The 22,839-nt window shown below is 40.4% G+C and overlaps 1 protein-coding gene across 1 annotated transcript in view; it reads right to left on the bottom strand.

The window, feature by feature from the left end:
- The window catches only part of PGM5 (phosphoglucomutase 5), a 129,826-nt gene that overhangs the window by 87,761 nt on the left and 19,226 nt on the right, over positions 1-22,839 (bottom strand). The window contains exons 3-6 of the mRNA XM_050944285.1: positions 21,587-21,733; positions 18,697-18,822; positions 16,861-17,051; positions 15,879-16,033 (exon numbers count right to left, since the gene is read on the bottom strand). Of these exons, the coding sequence (XP_050800242.1) occupies positions 15,879-16,033; positions 16,861-17,051; positions 18,697-18,822; positions 21,587-21,733 (619 nt within the window). The remainder of the gene's footprint in view (positions 1-15,878; positions 16,034-16,860; positions 17,052-18,696; positions 18,823-21,586; positions 21,734-22,839) is intronic.

Here is a 22,839-nt window from a genome sequence, read left to right as displayed (position 1 = left end):
TCCCCTCTTTCATAAATGTTGCTAGAAGCGACTCCCCAAGGGAGTATTTCCTTCAGGACAGATCCTGTGCCCCTCTGCCTTATGAAATCCTAATCATTCCCTACACAAAAGCTCTTATAGAATCACTATAAGCAGCTGTTGACATATACAGTAACAGGCACACAGTAGTTTCAAAAGCAAGGACACAGATGGTACAGTATATGTTAATTTGGTAAAAACAAATAGAAAATGAAAACATTGATAGGAATACACAACAAGACAGAGAGAGGTGTTCTGGCAGAAATATTCTCTAATAGCATTTGTGGCTTTCAGACAATAAAACCACTTGGCTCAGAGCTCACAGTTCCTATTATGCAAAATTGTACACATATGTACCGTAAAGCAACAATGGCTCTGATGTTTGAGTGCACAGAGTTCATAGCACAAATGAAGAAAAATCTGACCATTTGGCAGGGGTGCAACTGGGTACAATAGCTGTTCAGCCGTAATTCTTAAGGCTATTTTATACCATTCATGGACCATTCATTTGAATCATTTCTCAACAGCATTCACTTCTATTTCTGCCCTTAGCTGCAGTCTTTTAACCCCTTACTGGAAGGAAGAGAAAGGATTACAAGAAATAGTGATGGCTGTGATTCATAAATTCCAACATTTCCAATGAATTTCACATTATCACATGATAATGTAAGTCTTTCAAGAGCTCTGGGCCCATTCCAACCTCTGCAGACCACCTAGGTTGCGCAGCACAAAGGCTGCTATAAGAGAGAAGTGGCCTCCCTTTTTAGCAGCTGTGACCAACTAGGTTAGGTATTCCATAACTGCTCCATTCCCAAGAGCAGTCTGTGACTCTGCCTCAGCTCTATGGCCAAAGACAGGCTCTTTCCCATACATCTAGAAAATGGCTGTCTTTGCTAATCTACAGCACACCGCTGGATTACCTTCCTCAACCTTATCAGACTCCATTCTCCTATGGCGGACTCCTGTGTCAGGCACAATGTAGGAGTCGATCCAGTGCATGTAAGCAGAGAACAGCAAAGAAGAATGTTTTTGTTAAAGGCAAGCTGGCAGGTGTCTTTAATCTATGTCAAGGCTTCTTGAAAGCACACAAGAGCCATCCATGCATAGAAGAAACTAAAGAACAACAATACACTAACTCAAGTGAAGGGGTTCCTCTTGCTGAGAACTTGGCAAATATTTGTTATTGTCTATATTGGGCTTTCCTGAAATGTCACAAAGGCCACCTGGGCATCTGTCCTGTAAGAAAACAAAACATTAGCTAGGAACAGTATGTGCATGAAGATTCCTCCCACCTCTCGTAAAGTCAGACAGACAAATAATTTCATATTCTATGCCAGAGTCACTCACTGTAAACCCCTCAGATCCTCAGCAGCTAGGTGCACTATAAATACAAAGTGTTTTATTACTATCTTGACAGCACTTTACTCTTTTACCTAACTGGCTAAAACTGGAGGGAAGCTCTCACTGTGCTGGCAAAGGAAAACAGGGAGATATGAGGTTATCCAAACCATGGAGAAGAGGGAGCGCTCTCCCTTCGTTTTATCAGAGGAGGGAGAGCTGTGTTCCCTCCTTTCCACCCCTCCCCCTCTTTACTTTAACCTCTGCTTTTAACTCCAGGAGATCAGTTTTTCAGATAAGGCCATTGGTGGTTTATTTGTAATTCTTAGCCAGAGGGAGTGATCAGAGGAAAAAGACCCCACATTGGGAATGGATATATGACCAACAATTATTAGTTTGTATAGACATACCATGATGATGCCAGCTGGTTCCAAAAGGAACACGGCCAGGTGTATCCTGACAAAGATGCAAAATAAGTCTGCACAGATGCCACCAAATCCACAATATGTGGCCAAAACACTGTCGGAAGAGTGCTCTAAGCTGAAGTATATTTTAGGGTAGAATACTTCCCCCCCCCAAAAAAAAATCTATAGATTTAGATAAACACTTAAAGGTTGGTTCCACAGTATCTCTGCCCCACTACCTCTCAAATTATATGGAATCTATGTTTGTCCATCCTGTGATTCAGAGAGAACAAGGGCTGCCCAGATAAAGAACAGGAGAACACACTGCAGCTTCTCAAGCCTGGGAGGTCTGTCAGACTTGGAAGCAAACATATGAAGAGGAGGAGGAGCAGCAGCAGGAGGAGGAGGAGGAGGAGAGGAGAAGGTAGAAAAACGTGGACACCATTTGAACAAACAGCTTCATGCTTTTGTATAAATTAGCCTGTCATAAATCACAGTAACAAGAGCACTGGCAGGATCAGCAGTGTCAGCAAGACCATACTGTACTACTTTCTGTTCCACCTGCACCACCTGACTTTAAATCAAACTAGCCTGTTTATTCCTTTAAGAAAATGCCCTGAGGATTTGAGAGAGATGAAACAGACAGGTTTCTGTGGGAATTAAACAGAATCCTTGTGGTGGTTCTCAGTTTGCAAAGGAAAGGAGGAAAATGATTCATAGTTTGTTTAATAAAGTTTGAGAGGATTTTAATTGTAACTTGTTACAAATGAAGAAGTCAAAACTATAGAATGAATCCACTTTTTTTCAGGCTAGCATAAAAACAGTGTAATGGGTAGTTCATAGCACAAATAAAAAAGGAGATACTCATTCTCCATTGTAAGTGGCCTCTCACCAGCAACTTCTCAGTACAGAGCTTCTGCTAGAACTCCCTTGACTCCTTTCATAGCCCCAGCCCTACCAGGGTGGCTGTTGGGCCTCCTCAGATTTAGCCCATAGGAGAAGCAGCAGACAACTTCTTGCTCCTAACGAGCATCAAATGTGCAGGGACAGAGCATTCCTTCAGGGTAAACTGGCCATTAAGCAAAATTTGGCCTAGGGACAACTCTCAAAACCTCTTCAAATATTATTGCTTATCCACAGTGGGAGACTCTCTAGGCTGCCATCTGTTCTGTTCGTTGGAGAAAACCCTAGTGGTTGTGACAGCAAAGCTGTCCATAGTAAGAGTAGATAAGCCTTTTAAGGAGAAGGGCCATTTGTTTTAACCACTGTTTTAATCACAAACACAGGGTGGGCTGGCATATCAATTTGCTTTTCTGTTACATTCCTTAATTTGTGTTTTTTGTTTTTTTTTATTAAACCACTATTGGCCTTTTTGGCAATAGATCCATAGGAACACCTGCGGTACATTCATGGTAGCACAAATATTGAGAGGTAATAAGACAGGTACAGCATTAGGAAGATTATAGATTAACTATCTATCTGTCCACTGCATATGCAGTGTCATCAGAATACACAGTGAAACGCTGGTTTTCCCAGCCCATAACAGTCAACGAAAAATGTATGTGGGAAGGTCAAAGGGGAGCATTTCTTAATACAGGCACATTTAATAGTGTAACATGCTGAAGGTTGAGAAAATGCTTTTAGAGAAAAATCACGCTGCTTTCACAGTTAGTTTTAAAAGCAGCTTTTTTGTATTTCCTGTCCCAGCAAGGACCCAGTCTTGTTCCCATGGGAATTTAACGTGTATAAGCAGACCCTGTCCAAATCCAAAACCAAACCTTGAGCCAGATCAAGTCCATGTTTTCTCGTACATTTACTCTGTTGCAACCCTTTCCTTGCCTCTTAATTCAGGAGATTTTTGAGCACATGCCATGATCAAATGTCCTGAAAGCTGGGAGTGCCCACCCATAGTACATCACCATTCTGGGCTGGAACGAGCTTTCAGGCTCAGCTCTGAGTAAGGGACAGATGGCTGCACCACACTGGTCGCAGCCCAGGAAGAAATTGTGCCTCAGAGTAGCAGTTCCTCCTCTGCTCCCCTATTGGTTTGCAGCATGGTAGAGACAGAGTAATTTACTGAAGTCCCTGGAAAGGCTCCCTCACACCCAGCCAGCTATTCTGGCCAGCAAGTAGGGAGCAGAGCTAAGTCTCTGCCATCTCCTCCCGTCTTGCTTGTAATGGAGCCTGTGTGTTTCACCAAACACAGATCCAAGTACGGAGCAAAAGACATATCTGGCTTTAAGACTAAGCTTGATAAGTTTATGGAGGGGATGGTATGATGGGATAGCCTAATTTTGGCAATTGATCTTTGATTATCAGCAGGTAAATATGCCCAGTGTTCTGTGATGGGATGTTAGATGGGATGGGATCTGAGTTACTGCAGAGAATTCTTTCCTGGGTGCTGGCTGGCGAGTCTTTCCCACATGCTCAGGGTTTAACTGATCACCATATTTGGGGTCACCAAGGAATTTTCCTCCAGGGCAGATTGGCAGAGGCCCTGGAGGTTTTTCGCCTTCCTCTGCAGCATGGTGCATGGGTCACTTGCTAGAGGATTCTCTGCAGCTTGAGGTCTTCAAACCACAATTTAAGGACTTCAATAACTCAGACATAGGTTAGGAGTTTGTTACAGGAGTGGGTGGGTGAGATTCTGTGGCCTGCATTGTGCAGGAGGGCAGACTAGATGATCATAATGGTCCTTTCTGACCTTAAAGTCTATGAGTCTATGAGGTTGGCGGGAGGGGAGGGACTTACTCTTCCTTATTCTACTGCTCAGCAATAAAATGAAAACTTAGCCCTAGTAACACACACAATCCAAAATTATACAATCCTGCCATATGCTCTCTTTGATTCAGCCCCTTTCTTCCTAGGAGCTGCATCTGCGTTGTACAGCCATTGCAGAACCCAAGATGCACAGTTAATCACAATCCACTCCTTGTGGAAATTTCCAAGATGTTCAAAGACTCTCCTTCGCACCTCTGACTAACAATACATTTGGTGCCATTCCTACAGCTGTCCCAGGACATGTTATGAATAAACCCTCATCCTCGGCACAGCTTAAATTGCACAAGCATAATGACAGCTCTCTCTCGCTCCATTGTGATGTTGGGGCTACCAGTGCTAGGATTATTCTGAATGGTTAGATGGTAACAACTAATATAAAGGGGGAAACTCACCCTATTTTTTCATACCATTCACTTCTGTGGAGTTGGCTCTCAAATTATTTTTTTCTTCATTTGTCAGAAAATAATTAAACCCAAAGCTCACCCTGAAACAGACTAATTGTGACTTCAAGCTGTTCCACTCTCTTTTAATGTGTGATAGATGATTACAGATTTAGAAAAAAACATGATGAAATGCAAAAGAACTTGAACAAATTCTGCCTGCTCTGAGTTTTATGAGGCTTAAGCGAGTGTACAAGGGAATTGTCAATAGCTGCCCAGGGAATTCTTGGCCTATCACAGCTGCTTTGAATTAATATTCAAACCAACATTACAAAGAAATCAAAACACCTCTCTCTGAAGCAGGGTGGGAAGTCCTGTTTCCATGTGGAATCTCACACTGCAGATATGTTTCTTCAGTTCTGACAGGCTATTAGTTTGCAGTTGAAACCTAAGGAGTGTTCTTGACTAAAAGGACATGGTCATTAATATATTTGCCTAAAAACTAATCTCTTAAGGAAGAGGAAAAAACTCACATACATCCGAAATGTGCACTGCCATGACCATGGCATGAGGAAATGTGTTCATCAGTACAAGTTAGGATAATGAGGCTGTGGACAGACAGCCAAAAACATAGCATGCTTATCCAGGCAAACATCTAACTAGATGTAACTCACTGCACCAAGTAATATCACATCCTGCATCAAAGGCAACAAAGAGGAGTTGGATTTGCTCTCTTGGAGACATTTAGAATTTATAGATCATTACCACTCTATCTGCATATTTAAGAAACATCCACTGATGAAACAAATTGGATCTGTTGCCAGCATGTTATACAATATCCAATGGTAGTTAGACACCACCAAGCAAAACCAATATGCGCTGCCAGAGAAGAAATTAGTTGAAATGAAATTCTCTCTCTCTTTAAATCCTCTTTGACAGGTTATTTTTGTGTAACCAAAACAATTAGCTCCTTAATGTGAATGACAGCTGGTACAATGAAATTTTACATTTGTTTATAAGGTATATAGGTGTATATAGGACCCACACTATGCAGATATTTTTAATTCAATGCTCTAGTGCCCTTTAAAAAAATAATAGCAGCATCTAGTTTGCATCAGTAGTACATTTGCTAACATAAAAGTTTGTGATATCAAGTTTTACAGGGCCCAGTTTTTATACATTATTCCTTGAACGTGTTGAACTGTATGTTTGAAAGCTTGGTGCAGTTGTCCTTCTGATTAACCAACTTTCTGATAGTAATATTTCATTAGTGCGTCTGCTCAGTCTAATTTAAAACCTGTATACAATTGACTTAGCTGGAGACAGGCATCTTTAAAAATGGACAGCAAGTCTACTGCAGATAAGAGAGAGAGTGTGAGACTGACTTATCTTTCTTTGGTAGTGTGTGCAGGAAAAACGTCCCGACTTGCATATATACTCAAATCACACTCACATCTCTACTGAGATGTCATGCACATGGAAAGTGGGATTTTAACCTACTTGCAGTCTTAATTTGGGAAGGGCCCACTCATTATTCAACATAAAGGACATTTTAAAATCAAATGTCATTGAGGAAAGGGTGCTAGAGTTTAGGATTGTCAGTCTCAACAGTGTCCTTTATGCTGGGTAGTTTTTCATTTTAATTAAAGCTAGATAATACTTAAAATATACAGGAAATAATACAGAAAAAAGGAATCATAAAAAAATTATAAGTTGTAGAATTACAAAAAGACAGCAAAAATCCATACGGTAGGTATAATTAAGAACTCCTGGACAGATTTTTGTCAAAGCTATTACTAAATAGTGGGTAGGAACATTGTGGGATTGTACTAGGAGGCTTAGATGCACCATTGCAATGGCACATTGGCGCTTGCTGTCTACAGTGGCACTACAACAGCTGCAGAAGCACGCAGTGCTTAGCTTTGCTCAGAGCATATGCATCGCAGTGGTAGTGTGAACCTCTGTGCATCACTGCAAACACTTGTGTGCAGACAGATGACATTTTACAGATGTGCTAGAGGGTTGCAATGGTGCTTTTAACACCATAATTCTCTGACCCTTGTTCTTCCGCTGTAACTACTAAACTGTTCTGCCTTTCAAATTTTACCCAACTTTCTCTTTAACACAGAAACCGCTTTCACTTATCCGGAGGTACTCATTTCAGAGAGCATTAGCTAAATGTCAGTGTTCTATTTGCTTTGGATTTGCCAGTTGTGCAGAAATTAGATACTAAAATACACTTTGTTATGATAAAGATTTGGTAAACAGGGTGTACCTTCATTTTATACACAACACACACCAAACTCATGGCAAGTGTTGCAGAGAAATGAAGAGCGATGTATGGAGTCTCAGGAGGCAGACACTGCCACAATCCTGTTGATGTTGGATCACACTAAAGCAGATGTTTCCTGTCAACTGCTACACTTTCCCCAAAGTACATATTAGTATATTCAAACAATCACTTCAACCAAACATATGTCAAGGACCACTATTTAAATATCTTAACTGAATTCTCTTGTAATCCAGTGTTCCATTTGTTAGTACTGTATTCCTAAGCAACACTAAATCCTCTAGATTACCGCGTCCTTCTGTTTAAGTTTAATAATGCACAGCAAAAAACTATTAAACAACACAGCCCTGCATACAGAAGAGAACACATTGACATGGCTGCATTTAACTTTCTAAATCCTTTGGAATGTTTCATATTGTCATAAACAGATAGTTAAGAGTTAATGTCTCCTTTACCTGTAAAGGGTTAACAAACAGGGAACCAAACACCTGACCAGGGGACCAATCAGGAGACAAGATACTTTCAAATCTCAGTGGAGGGAAGCCTTTGTTTGTGTTTTTGGGTTTTGCTTTGTTCTCTCTGGGCTCTGAGAGTGACCACACGTACCTACAGGCTCTCTAATCTTCTATTCCAATTTAGTAAGTACAAAAGGTAGAAAGGTGGTTTAGTCTTTTTGATTGTTTTGCTTTATTTGCAAATGTGTATCTGGCTGGTAGGGGTCTAATGTGTATTTGGCTAAAAGTATTTTAAATTGTATTTCTGCTGGAGGAGGCTGTTTCTCCAATTTCTATAAGCTGACAGACCCTGTAATATTCCATCTTGAATTTACAGTGATTTTCTTTATTCTTTTTTTCTTTTATTAAAAGTTTTGCTTTTAAGACCTGTCTGATTTTTTCCCTTGTTGAGGCTCAAGGGAATTGAGTCTGTACTTAACAGGGAAGGAGAAGGGGGAGGGAACCCACCTGATTTCTCTGTGTTGTGATTCAAGAAGTTTGAATCACGGTGATCTCCTAGTGTACCCAGGGCGGGAAAGATCTGGGAGGAAGAAAGGAGAAGGGGGAATCCCTTTGTTTAGATTCACGGAGCTTGAATCTGTATATCTCTCCAGGAGCCCAGGGAGGGAATACCTGGAGGGGAGGAGGGGGAAGGGAAATAGTTTATTCCCCTTTGTTGTGAGACTCAAGGAATTTGGGTTTTGGGGGTCCCCAGGGAAGGTTTTGAGGGAGACCAGAGTTTATCAGGCACTCTACTCTAAGTCCTGATTGGTGGCAGCACTACAGGATCTAAGCTGGTAATTAAGCTTAGGGGAATTCATGCTAGTACCCATATTTTGAACGCTAAGGTTCAGAATTGGGAATTATACTATGACACACATACCATATGGGGTCTTTATAAAATGAAAGGAATGATTCAAGGGTAATTATTTGCACTAAATTGTGGCTGGTCTTCATGTAGCTGCACCATAAGGACAGCCGTGATTACAGAGAGGAACTATGGACTCCCCACCACCACCCGTTAGTACTGCCTCCAGTCAAGAATCACAGTCCTCATTTTCTAGATGTGCAGGGGTACTACTGAGTTGATCCTCTCCCTGTCTGAGGAGACAGCACCATGGCTCCGCCCCTCCCATAAACTGAACAGTAGAGATGGTTGGCCTATTGAAGGAATATACTCTCTCTCTCTCTCTCTCTCTCTCTCACACACACACACACCCGTCCTCAGTGCAACTGGGTAGCCCTGCAAGGCCTCTTGGTGCTTTTCCTTGGCCAATGTAACAAGCATTTTGTTACTTCATTATTCAGCTGCATTTTATACCTAATCATTTTAGTTGATACCAGGAAGAGGAGATACTACTTATTACTATAGATAGGCAAACCCATTTATGATGTAAAAAGAATTAGCCCGAATTGTCTTTCATCCCCTCAACAAAATCCACACTTTTTTTGTAATATGACTCAGTTTAGAAAGTCCCTTTCTTAGGATCTGATTCCACTGAAGTCACTGGGAGCTTTGCCACAAACTTCAGTGGATGTAGAATGAGGCCCTTATTCCTAACTTCTCTTTCTTACCTTGACACTCTCCCCATTGCTGCTTTTGCTGCTCCCACAAGACCCAGCTACAAACTCTGGCTATCATCTTTTTGACTCCACATTCTCTCTTGACATGAATATCCAGACCATGATCAAACCTTGCAACTTCTTCCTGCATAACATTTCCAAGATCTACACCTTTCTCTCTTCCCATCCTGTAAAAACTGGTGGGGATCACTATCATTTTAAGAGGTGCTGCAGTTCTGTCTTTTGTTTATGATGGTAGGATAATGAATATGTAATTACAGTCACTTTGCATAACATAAGGGAATACATTTGTTATTCTCTGGTTTTACTCATTGTTTTATTATAGAGATAAGAGATGGCAATGTTGGGTTATTAATCTAATAATATTTTCACGTAATAGAATATTTTACAAATATTAAAAAGTGTGCTCAACCCTGTCTCTCTATTCCATCAAGTTTCAACCCAGAGAAATTCTTCTCAGAACATTTCTAAATGCCTGAGTAAAGGAAACACTGAGGCAACCTTAACAACAGCGGTCCTTCCAGGCACTGCTGTAATGAAATAATAAAATATAGCACTAATAACCTGGCAAACCAATTTAAATATGAAATTACTAGTAGTATGGCAGCCCTTTGCCAAACCTCAACCGTCTTCTCCCAATGAAAGATGATGCTTCCAACTGAAGAGTGAACTGAGGGAGAAAAACAATAAAATCCCCAAAGTATTATGATTATAGTGGTAAGCATTCATAAACAAGCTTTCTAAAGCCAAAACCTGATTTGGACTTCCAGGCTGGACTCCTGCTCTTCATTGCCATGTAGCCATGTGTTTAATGTGACTGGAAGCTTGAGTTTACTGCAGAATCACCAGTTAAAAGGATGTTATCCAGAAGTAGATGCTTTTTGTTGACTTTGAGTTACAGGTTAAGATTTTTTTCAGTTTCCCCTTGGAATTAGCTGAGTGAAATGTCAGGTGCAGTGCCAAAAAAGGTTGCAAAGAGATTTATTCCAGCCTAAATCCAAAAGATTTAGACCACAATATTTTACAAAGGTTTAAGTCAGAAGGTTTTACATTTATTAGGGCCTTCTTGAACAACAGCAAAACCTTTTTTAAAATGCTAATGTTTTCCAACCAGTGTAACTATTATGTGAAAATATTTTTGTCACATAATTTCTTTTATCGTGGAATCATGAATCTCTTTATTATTAAATCCCAGCTGCATATGTCTGAACTTAATGTTACTAACTTGTTCAAGAACAGGTAGATCTGTTTGTTAGCCTATAACGTTCCTTCTCCTCTCCAAAGTGCTGTTTCTGCTCTCTTAATGGATGCAACAGATGCATTCAAGAAAGATTAGCAACCACTGTAAGTGTGTTACAAATATCAGAGGGGTAGCCGTGTTAGTCTGGATCTGTCAAAGCAGCAAAGAATCCTGGTATACTCTGGACGCTGCAGGGAGTCCTGGGCCCTTTAAAGCACCGCTGGAGCTTGGGGCTCTGGCGGCACTTTAAAGGGCCCAGGGCTGTCTACAGCAGCAGCCGAGACCCTGACCCTTTAAATCACTGCTGGAGCTCTGCCGCTGCTGCCCCAGGGTAGCGGCGGCAGGGCTCCAGCAGTGATTTAAAGAGCCAGAGGCTCTGGCTGCTGCAGGGAGCCCAGGGCCTTTTAAAGTGCCAGCCAAGCCCCATTGCTGGAGCTCTGGCAGTGCTTTAAAGGGCCCAGGACTCCCCGCAGCATCCAGAGCTCTGGCACCTTTAAATCCCCGCCCAAGCCTGGCTGCCGGATCTCCGGCAGTGATTTGAAGGGCCTGGGGCTCCCCGCAGCGGCTGGAGCCCTGGGCTCTTTAGATCACCGCTGGGGAAGCTAGTCCAGTCCTGCACAGCATATTGGACTGTACCAGCTTATTTTCACCTCTGAGCGTAATACATTTTCTGTGAATAGTCATTCAGATTTTTTAAAGTAATCTTTGTTTATGACCCTTTTATGTTCACTTTTACATAATGTAGAAAACAAACTTAGTGAGAATACTCATGGAAAGCAAATTTTAAACTGGAACCACCTGGAAACTAATATTATTTGCTGAAATAAATCATGAATAATTTTTGGATAATGATTTTTAACAGAAGAAATAGCAAACTTTATTGAAGAAATTGTTATAAATTATTCACCCTGCACTAGTTGTAATTAGGTCTGTCAAGTGATTAAAAAAACAGATCGCACAATTAAACAATAATAGAATACCATTTATTTAAATATTTTTGGATGTTTTCTACATTTTCAAATATATTGATTTCAGTGGCGGCAAGGCTCCAGTGGCACTTTAAAGAATCCAGGGCTCCCGGCAGTGGTAGGAGCACTGGGCCCACTAAATCCCTGCCCGAGCCCAACTGCTGGAGCCCCAGTGACAGCAGGGCTCTGGCGGTACTTTAAAGGACCCAGGACTCCCCTCTGCGGCGGAGCCCTGGGCCCTTTAAATCACTGCCGTAGCCCTGCCGCCCTGGAGTAGTGATGGCAGGGCTCCTGCGGTGATTTAAAGGGCCCAGAATTCCACAGCGGCCAGAGCTCCGGATCCTTTAATTCACCCTCGAGCCCCAGGGCTCCCAGCTGCCTCTGCAGCTGGTAGCTCTGGGGTGATTTAAAGGCCCTGGGGCTCCCAGCCACAGCCCCAAGGCCTTTAAATATTGAAAGGCCTCGCCTCTTCCTGTTGAGGCCCCGCCTCTTCTGGTTGAGGCCACGCACCTGCTCAGGACTCCGGTGTATCGGTAAGTCCTTTAAGTTACTTTCATCCCTGATTATCCTATCACATTTTTAGCACAGCAGATTCTCTGTGGTCAACCTCTGATCTCAAACAATATAGATGAAAAGTGTACGTTAACTACAAACGCAAGATTCACTTTGTGGACACTGAATTCTGATCAAGAATTTGATCTGATCACTGAATGTCTGATCAAGACACTTGCTGGATCAAGGAGGTTTCAGGAGAGATGTGGAAGCCTATTTTAACCAAGACCTACGAGGCCATCTTGTAGCCTTAACAATTCATATTTCTTATAGTAACTAACAGCATATGACACAAGAGTTGTCTTCTAAGGACAGGCATGAGATCATTTCCTCGTCTTCTGCCAGCACTAATGTACATAGTATACACTTTAATTACCCTAGGTATCCTTTCCAGTGCATGAGCTCACAAACAGTTTTATGAGTGAATACACAACGTGGTTCCATCAGAGCTGTCCCCAGAGTATGGCAGGCCAGCCCACTAGAAAGGCATAAAAAGGACCAACAAAAGACAGACTGTGCAGAATGAACAAATATATCTCCCACAATAGACAAAAAGTTACGTCTTTTAAAATATTATTTTCTCGTTTCTATTTACATAAATATACACCGAGATAATAAAGATTAATATTAAACACCGTATTTTTTTGCTACTCCCATGTAGAACTGCACAACTTTTATTTTTAGGTTCTCTCTTGTGACTGTACAGGGAATGCACTCTGCCTTCAAAAAGGCAATAGCTTTCCCAGTTCTATGATCATGCATAGGCTACACAACAGGTGAGTTTCTATAATTTTTTCTTTCAAGTTAGCTATTTAACCCACAACAATGGAAGTACAGATGCTGTAACCATACAAATCTTGATTCTCTACTTTCTTCCACCCATTTTACATTGGTATAATTCCATTGACTTCAACAGAATTGTTCCTAACTTACACGGTTTTAAATGAAATCAGAATCTGGACCACAGTGAAATCTACATCATAAACCACTTCCTTAAGCAACCCCACTCTTAAAAACCATTTCAGACTATGCACAAAGATTTCAGATACAAGTTTTCTAAAATGCTGTAAAGATTGCCTCTTCTATAAAACCAATTTTTGCTGTAACTTCGGTGGTCATTTAAGGCAAATTTCGCTATAAAACTTGGAATTAGTGATGGCTTGGCCATTCATTCAGGGAACTCTTCTTTGGAAAAGGCATTTGTGATACTGCTTGCAGTGTTCCAATGCACGTACTTAGCACGCACATGGGAAAAGTGATTTGCAGTAGATAAAGTACTAACCACTTATTATTAAACCTCAGTTCAACTTTAAAGTCTGGCTTCGAGTCCTAAAGAAAAGGGTTTCACCATGTGCACTCACTAAAGTAGCGCTTTAAAAAAAATCACACATATTAGTTAGGACTTGGATATCAAGGCAATTGAACCACTGGATCTCAGGGCTCTAGCAAGTCAGTAAGAAAAATCAAGCAATTCAGGCTGTCTTAAGCCACAATGGAAAGTGGCAAACTAGAGGACTCCAGCTTCTAGCACTTGTAGTCTTTCAATCTTCAAGGAAAAACAAAAACAACCCTAAAGCAAAAGCAAACAAACAAACAAAAATTACACGCACCATGTATGCAGTCACTAGACCTAATGTTAATAAACATTTGTAGGAATGGCTGGGAAAATATGTATATCCTTAACTAAGGTCCATCATTATAAACCACTCTATTTTATTTTATAAATAAGCCTTAACCCCATAAAAATAACACTGGTAATGTTGAAACAAATTAAGCAGTAACTCACTTGAGACCATCTGGAAACCAATAGATCAAGTAAACATGGTCGAGAATCTATGTCAACTGTTGAGAGTGTTGCTGAGGTGGACTTCAGTACATGCATAGCCTCTAATACATTTAGCTACAACTGGAGGGGGGGCGAGAGGAAAGTGGGGAGAAGGCAAATATGTTTAAAATGTCCTAGATATCGTGAACTCTAGGTCCAACATGTCTCTTCTCTATTTCCTTTACTGAAACCATAGCATCTCATGATAAAGATAGATTTCATTTTCAGAGACCTACATGAAGTGTGTGTTTGAGGCGGGAGAGGGGGAAAACTAGAACATACTGCATAATTTCCTTAAAGCCTCAACATTTACATACAGTAGGGAAAACTTCTCTGAAAAATCCATCAGCCACCAAGGGCATGTGAATTGTCAACTTTAAAAGCCATTGTCAGTTTCAGAAGTCCCATGAGTAGGGACCACACTGTATTACTATCCTTGGTTTTTGGATAGGCATTAATCTTTCCATGTTATTAATATTTCATTTTTAAACAACTGTTTCCTGACTAGACACCATTTGGTACAGACAACCGCTAATTTGTTTATCAGTCCTAGGATAATATACGTTTGGACACCACCTGTTCAGATTTCAGCTGGTCAGAATAATAAATGCTATATCTCAACTGATTATATATAATCTTTTCAAATGTTCACTTAGTGCTGCATTAGGCCTTCATCTTTCTCTCTCTCTAACCTTCATAAATATTATCAGCAGGGCTGTCAGGTTTAGTTTTAAACCAATATTTATCAGGAAATGGACTAAAGTAATTATGCTCAGGAATTACTGGTAAATGGTTATTTCCTGTTTCCTGCCAGTCTGCTTTGCTTCAGGGTTTGTGCTGTTTCCATCCTAATGAAGGATGGGCAAATTAGACTATTATTTTATCCAAACTACTTGAAAGTTGAAGCAAAATTTAGAGAAATGTGAAGGCTTTATAACTTTTAAAATAAGTATTCATTTTTGCATACTTTTGATTTTCTTAAGTTTTTTTGGAAATGGAACCACCAAAATACCACATAAAGTTGCTGGGTATCACTGTGTTTCCAGTCCAACCAGAAGCAGGAGGTATCAGGAATATCTGGAGACAGTTTGTTCTTGAATAATTCCCAATCCAGTTTTGCAGAGGCAAGATATTGTGTAATGCAGTTATGATTGGGTACAAATCTGAATTTTTAGTTGAGACTTTTAAAGATCCTCAGTTCACTGATACTGACCAAAAGCAGGGATGACTGGCCACACGGAACATGCATAATGCAAAATAAAGGTGCCAAAAAATTGGTTTATCTAGTTATGCAATTATTTACCAATAAGTTCACCCTAAAAATTTCAATCAAAAGTTGTCAAAAATTTTAGAAGACCTGATCACAAGATTTCACAGTTTTGTAGGCTGCCATATAAGCTTGGTGAAATTTGTTATGGGTTGCATTAAATCCTCATTCAAAGATGCTCTTAATTTAAGATAGTTATAAGAGACAGTTAAAGGGCCACTCCTAAAACAAGGTCTAATGGAGTTTGCCCAGAAAGTAGCACCTTGTGGGCATCGGGTTCCACTTGGTATTGTGAACAGATGTGTGAGTAGGTCGAGGAGAGAACACACAAAAACTGAGAGCAGACAAGAACAGACAGAGAGGTAGAGGCTAAAAAGCACAAAAGACAAGCAGTAACCTACAAGCACAGCTTTTCCCAGGGTCACTCTAAAGAGAGAGTTTTGGGCCAAGGTGTGTTGGCTAAAGAGACTTGGGGCTATATACTAAAATAATGGTCCTTTTAGTATTAGTTCCTCCCATATTCAGAGAAGCAGAATTTTGTACATTCTTTGTAAATAAACAAGATGGCATCAGAGAGAATAGCACACTCCATCAATTTCTACTTCTAACTGGAAAATCCCCAGGGATCCAAAATTTGACTAGCTGCTTGCCTTGAAAAGGGGCAACAATATCAAAGATGGAAGAAGTCACAACTAATGTCAAGACCATGATGATAAAAAGAAAACTTGCTCCCTTACCTGTCCAGTGCTGTGCTGGTAGGCATGCTTCTACCGAACCCTCGAACACCCATCTGACGGAAATATGGAATGCAAGAAAGATTGGCAGCAATAACTGCCAGTGAATCAGAAGGGTTCACAAAGAAACCATTTTGACCTAGAATCATATAGCGGTCCTGAAGAGACAAGACAAAAAGTGTCAGAGAGAAATCAAGTTGAGTAGCTCATCCCCATGATCACTGCAAGCTTATCATCTCCCTATCAAACCACATCTCCTTCCAGCCCAATGAATCAAAATTCCAAGATGCTCCCCGGTTCCCGTCTCCTACATGGCATTTTGATGAGCTTGTGGCTACCCTAGTGTAAAATAATCTTCTTGCTGATGATATGTACTAGCTAGAGACAGGCAGTTAATTTGTATCAACTGAATACTGACAACAGTAAATGGCTTTTGTACCTCAATAGCCCCTGTCCTTTTCTTCCCCCCACTCTCTCACCACACATACATTCATCTTAAGAGGATACCAAGTTACTGCTGTAATACTTTGCTGTTTACATTGCTAGTAGCAAGAATGCAAGATTTAAAAAACACACAGAGCTTGTGATTCAGTGCCTGTCTTAAGTGCAGAAAATTCACTTAGCTGAAGCACAAAAGGAATTTTAGAATCTCAGCCAAAATTAACTTCATTTAGTTGCCGGTTACTAAGACAGTCTCCCTCATTTACATAGGCTGCATTTTTCTATCTGAGAAGTTATGCAAACACTAAGACAAGTTGGGCCAAATATTTAGAGTCCTCAGCCTGCCCTACAAATTTGCAGGTGCAGTCAACTGAGGGCACAAATTATATCATTTGGGCTTGATTTGTGGGTACAACTGCTATCATCTGTGCATGCAAATAACTTGCATCCTCAAAATTAGGGCCTATTATGCTTCAGTGTCTAATAGATGCACTAGCAAAGATGACATCCTTGACCCAAAACCCAGATTGGCTGAAATACTTACTCCATCGGCATCAAAAGCAGCTCCAAATCCGTATTCTCCTCCTTTCATAGCCTCCAGCAGGGTAGTTGCATACGTTAAGTTTGGGTCAGGAAGTTGCCCACCAAAATCCTCCAGAGGAATACAGTTTATTGCAGAATTTGCAGGAGCTCCTAATTCATCACACAGGACTCTCCTTACATAGGGTCCCATAACTGCAAAAGGAATTTGCCATCTATTTTCAAGAGCATACACACTTCAAATTCCAATATTCAACAGCATGGAAACTTAATAGAAGACTTAACTAGTGCATTCGCATTGCACACACATCTCTGTTATACCAACTGAAAGAAAAACAGGTATTTCACTGAACATTGTGTAATTCCCCCTCCTCCCTCCAGGGTTATCTGTGGGAACTCTGTTAGCTCAGATGGTAGACATCCATGCTTTTGCTACTGAGTAACTCTGTTAGCTGGTAACTAACTGGACTCTTATCCCCTATGTGGGTCGACGACACACAGTTATCATACGTACTTAGGCCTTGTCTTCAGTAAGAAAAAATAGTGTTAGCCAATACACAGTATCCCAACTCATGGTAAAATCTTGGACAAAGCAGTTGTAGTTTTAACATGTGTTATCAGGTCAGGGTAAATATTAAGGGAATAAACACATTAGGAGCATTTACATTGACCTGATAAAACATTAAAATTACAATTGCCTTGTCCACACTACCTTACCACATTAGTTACCACATGCTAGCTAATGTGATAAAAAGCCACTTTCTCCTAGTGTGAATGCACTTTTATTATGCATAGTTTGGCCATCTATACCAGTAACTTAAAATTTTGTGTGTGTCATAAGTGACAATCATATAATCCTCCATTCCTCAGCCATGGAATTTGTATTAAAAAAAATCTCTTGAGTATTACTAATGCCAAATCCCCTACCATTAAACCCTAGAAAAAATCTTAAATTAAAATGGAGCTGTTAAAAATACAAACTGCATGTATTAGCTAGTGATCATGATGCACAGCCACTTGTGAAACTGCTCCTCTCCACCATTCTCTTCTAAATAAAAACAAAATCTTTTAAGCTTAATGCTCATTAAAGAAGTCATATTGAAAACTTTGGGATTTATTTATCCACTGAACATCAGTGCAAACTTTCCTGCACCCTGACCTGAAGAAGGTTGTTCAGTCACCATATCCTGCCTTCTGCCTCTGTTGAGATGACCAATGAGTACAAATTAGTGTAAATTGTAATGGTATGTTCATAATGTTTATTACACTTGTGCATAAAAAAACCTGAGACCAGTAACTTGTTTTACATAAATCACCTATTATCAGATGGCAATGAATTCACTAAAATCCTGCAACAGAATTGAGTTAGTCACCTGAAGATGAAAAAGTCATTCTCTCTCTCTCTCTCACTCACACACACACACACAGAGTATATCTTCCTTATTCATAGCCTTCAATTACATAAAAGGTCTGTATCTTGGAATTTTAAACACAATATGCAATAATTTATAAACCACATTACAGTTTATATGTAGCATATTTGTTCAGAAAATATAATGAGCTGTTATTATCAGGAGAGCACATTCCTTTAATAAGTTCTCTCTTTTTTAACACGCACTATGATAATTTATTCCACAAGCTGTTTCTGCTACAATAATCAACCAAATCCTGCACTCCTTACTCAGGGAAAACCCCCATCAAAACCAACAGAGCAAATTCCAAACAGGAATATACACTGACAGTGAATATTAGCATTACATCATAATAAAATAGTTTACAGTATTGGGTATGTTTTAACTTTTTAACTTTTCTTGCCAACAACAGAAACTCAGAATACTACCTCCATTCATGGCATCAATTCTTATCTTAAGCTGATTGGGTCCAGTCAGCAAGCTTCTGATCATGTTAAAGTCAAAGATAGTTCGAAGCAGATTGAGGTAGATATCCACTGAATCCACTATTTCAACTGGGGAAATAAAGCGAAAGAAATTACTAGAGTTGACCACATAGACAGATTGATAAACTGATCACTAACCTCTCTCCAAAGACACCTAAACAATCCATTACACACTAAACAAGACCAGATCATGCAACACTTAGGAACCAAAAGCTTGATCCAAAGTCCACTTACATCAACTGAAAGACTCCCACTGATTTCACTGGGGTTTGGATCAGGCCTCAGTCCTCTGTAAATCAGTGGAGCTTTGCCTGCTTAAGAACTGCAGGATGTATTAAGGGTCTGTATTACTGTGAATGTATTTCAATAAAATATAATACACAGAAATAAAAACTTTATTTTACATTCAAAATATCTTGACAACTTTTTCAGTTGGCATTCAACATATAAAAATGGATCAAACCAAACAGGACTGGTCTTAAAGCTGTGAAAGTATTGATTCCTAGGGAAGAACTACACCAAGAAAAAGGCAACCCACCAACTGCAATTTGTCTTTTCATGTGACTTCCCAAGGTCCAAATTTGGAAGGGGGTGCGGGGGAGGAATTATAGGCCAGCATCCTGCTCTCTCCTCCGCTGATGCCTCCTCCTCACAAACCTAATCCCAGCCCAGTGCAGAGGATGGGTGCATTTGAAATCAGGCGTGCCCTGCATTCACTCTGCAGTGGCAAGGGATGGAGGGGTGGGGAAGGAGTGCCCACCCCGATCCACTGGAAGACTCATAACATTCCCAGATCAGCTCCCAAGGGAACAATACACCCCAGTTTACCAGTCACCTTAGATTATGCCTCCACAGCACTCAGATATGTTTATAGTAAAAACAAGAAGTTTATTTAACAAAGAACAGAGATTTAAGACAAAGCAAGTAGAATTAATAGAAACAAATGGTTACATATAAAATAAAATTATACACGCTTTTGAGAGCTAAACTTAACTAGTAAGACATTCCCCTATCTCATAAAGGGTAGCTCACTCAAAATCTCTCTCCCGGCATCAAACAGCCAGACCAGCTGTGATTCTCCATTCATAAGACAAGCCCTGCCTGTCTCCTCAGTGAAGGATGCGGAGTGAGACGTGGTACCTCCAGTTATAGTCCAAAAATCTATAGTTTTCACTATGACTCCCTCCTGCTGATTTCTTTCTTTCTGTAAATTCCCTCTCTGGAAGATTTCACAATCCTCTCATTAGCATTTAGCTCAGACTGCATATGGGCATCCATTGTGAACAATATAATACACAGTTTACATATAGCCAGACAGACAGACATCTCTTTCCTGAAAGAAAACTTGCCTAATCACCTTTTGGTTACCATCCCCAAGTCACCGATCTTAAGAACATAACTTTCAGGAAATATCCATAACTCCTTACACATTATCCCTACATACATATTTTCCAATTATGATGATGATCAGTGTGACACAGGCTTTCAGTAGAGAGTTCATGACACTCTTTGGTGAATTAGTATGTAGATACCCAGACCCCAGGGATCCCAGTAACCCTTATGTACCACTGTGCTCTCTGCCCATTAGTACCAAGAGGTCCCTGTGTCACAGGGGAGGAGGCCTTGTTATTGGGCAGAGAGGGGAAGACCCTAAAATTCCTTCCCGCAAGGAAGACTGAAGCCAGCTGGGAGCGGGGTAAGGGAGTCAGGGCTCTGGGGAGGGTATAGTAAAGGGGCTCCCAGAAAGGGGTGAGCATAGTGGCTTGTGGGTGGAACAGCAGGCGCTCCTCTGTTGTTTCTAACACTCTGTGGTTTTTAACTGTAAAACTCTGGAAAGCTAACTGGTTTGAAGTACTATGCAAAATTTTCCATCAAGTTGTTTTTTATTGTATATTTAAATTCCAATCTGAAAATTTGCTCCCCTTTCCCCCAAGAAATATCTGAATTGGCACCACTGGCACTGTGACCCTATGCGCCAAGCAGCAATGTCCAGACTGCAGAGCCAGCCCCAGCCCCAGGTACAAGGCCTGCCGTTGCAGTGTGGGTGCCAGCAGGCTTACCCTGAAACACAGTCACACAGGGGGCCTTCCCAGTGCACTAGGCCTGCACCCACCTAAAACCTTCCCACACCAAGACCCATCTAGGGAATGGGACTTATTTAACACATCAGGCTGAGCTGTACAGGTATCCCACATACAAGCCAAATTTCTCATTCCTTCATAACTTACAGAACAGTTTAACAACAGGACATCCTACTCAACTTGGCCATTGGGACTACTCTCATGCTTAAAGTTAAGCGTGTGCTGAATCAATGCCTTAGATATTAACTAGTACACTTAGACCTGATCCCGTGTGGTGCTGAACCGCCTCCATATTTGGAGTCTGAGAGTGGAGGGCATGCCACAGCTTTCAGGCATGGACCTTTTCAGAGGGGGAAGTGTAGTCAAACAACACCCTAGCTGGGGTTATAAAAGTGTCCTTCTGGCACTTAAGAATTGTTGACTTGGGGCCTATCTAGCAAATTGCTCTGTGCAAGTGTTTGACTGTAATACAGTGGATGCTCACACTTGAAGTTAAGCATGTGCTTCAGTCTTTTGCTGGATTGAGACTTTAATACACAAACTCTTAGCCTCAGTTTCCCCATCTGTAAAATAGAGATAAGATTTACTTACCTATTCTGCAGGGTGCTGGGAGGATTAATGTTTTAAGGCATTGTGAAGAATAATCTAAGCACTGTTTAAATACTTACATTATTGTCATTCTGTGACAACTCTTTCTATAAACAGAATCTATGGATTTAGCATACAGCTTGGATAAAAACGCAGATTGGTACCTCGGAAAGGTTTGAATTTGTTCTCCAGATCAAATTCTTGTCTTCCCAGCCGAGATAAGTCAACTCTGAGATCGGGACAAATGGCATATTCCTCAAGGGTTTTGCTGATCTGATAGATTTTGTCTGAAACAGCATCTGGGGCAGGTCCTAGAAGACAAACATTAAGAAGCTTTTTTCTGACAATGGCTCCCTTTCCAAATACAGAAAGAATCTGTTCTCTATTGTAATCGACTGCAAACAGCTCTGATGTGCTCAGAATAAATAAGCCCAGAAAAAACGGCTGGAGTAAAATACAGATTTTTTTCCACTCAAAGCAAAACACAGAGTTAATAAGTTTCTGTAAAAAATATAACACTGAAACCAGAATATATTTTTCGGATTTTTTTTTACTAATAAAAACAGCATACAAATAAATCATTTTTGGGGGGAGGGGGAGCCACGATCATTTGGATGTCCTGCTAAAGAAATCTGCCATTCATTGACACTCTTCAGTAAATCTCCATATGCGTGCTGAAATAAAACTAGTATTTCCTGAGTTGCTTATCCATTTTTACAAATGCTGCAAAGATGTGTTTAAATAGTCAAAAGTAAATTCAGGTCCAGGATAGCAGAGTGCAATGTACTTCTTCTGTCCAACCCAGTTCAATTTTGACACATGTACGAAGCTCAAATAACTAAGAGTTTTAAATAAATTCCTTAATTTGCTAACATACAGATTGATCTGTAGTAAACATGTTAATCAAAGAATATAATTCACACCTCAATTGTATATTAACTGATTTGCTAGTTTTGAAAATTGGGTGTATTTTAAAAGATGTTATAGCTCAAACAGAAGTCATGGGCTTAATGCAGAAACTGCTAGGTGAGGTTCTTTTCTTTTCTTATGCAGAAGGTCAGTTTTTATTATCACAATGGTCACTTATGGTCTTACAATGTATGAATTTATAATATTAAAGCACAGTTCTGCTCTGAAAAATGATTCTTTCTGCTCCCTTACAAACATTCTTTCAGTACCTTCATACACCTCTTTTACTTCTAATTGCACATCATTCCCAGTAACATTGTTGAATTCAGTGCAGCTTTACCATATAAATTAGGGTATCAATCATGCCACATTAGTTAGGCGTAATGCATTGTATTGTACAAGGGATTGTGGTAGCAGTACAAACAATGATTGCTTAACTTCTTGTTATAATACAATCATTTAGCTAGGAAGAGACCTCTGCTCATTTCATTCCAACCCTTCCAGAGAG

The sequence above is a fragment of the Gopherus flavomarginatus genome, chromosome 3 (assembly GCF_025201925.1).
Source record: "Gopherus flavomarginatus isolate rGopFla2 chromosome 3, rGopFla2.mat.asm, whole genome shotgun sequence".
Taxonomy (NCBI): Eukaryota; Metazoa; Chordata; order Testudines; family Testudinidae; genus Gopherus; species Gopherus flavomarginatus.
This window is presented reverse-complemented; position numbering and strand designations above follow the sequence as displayed.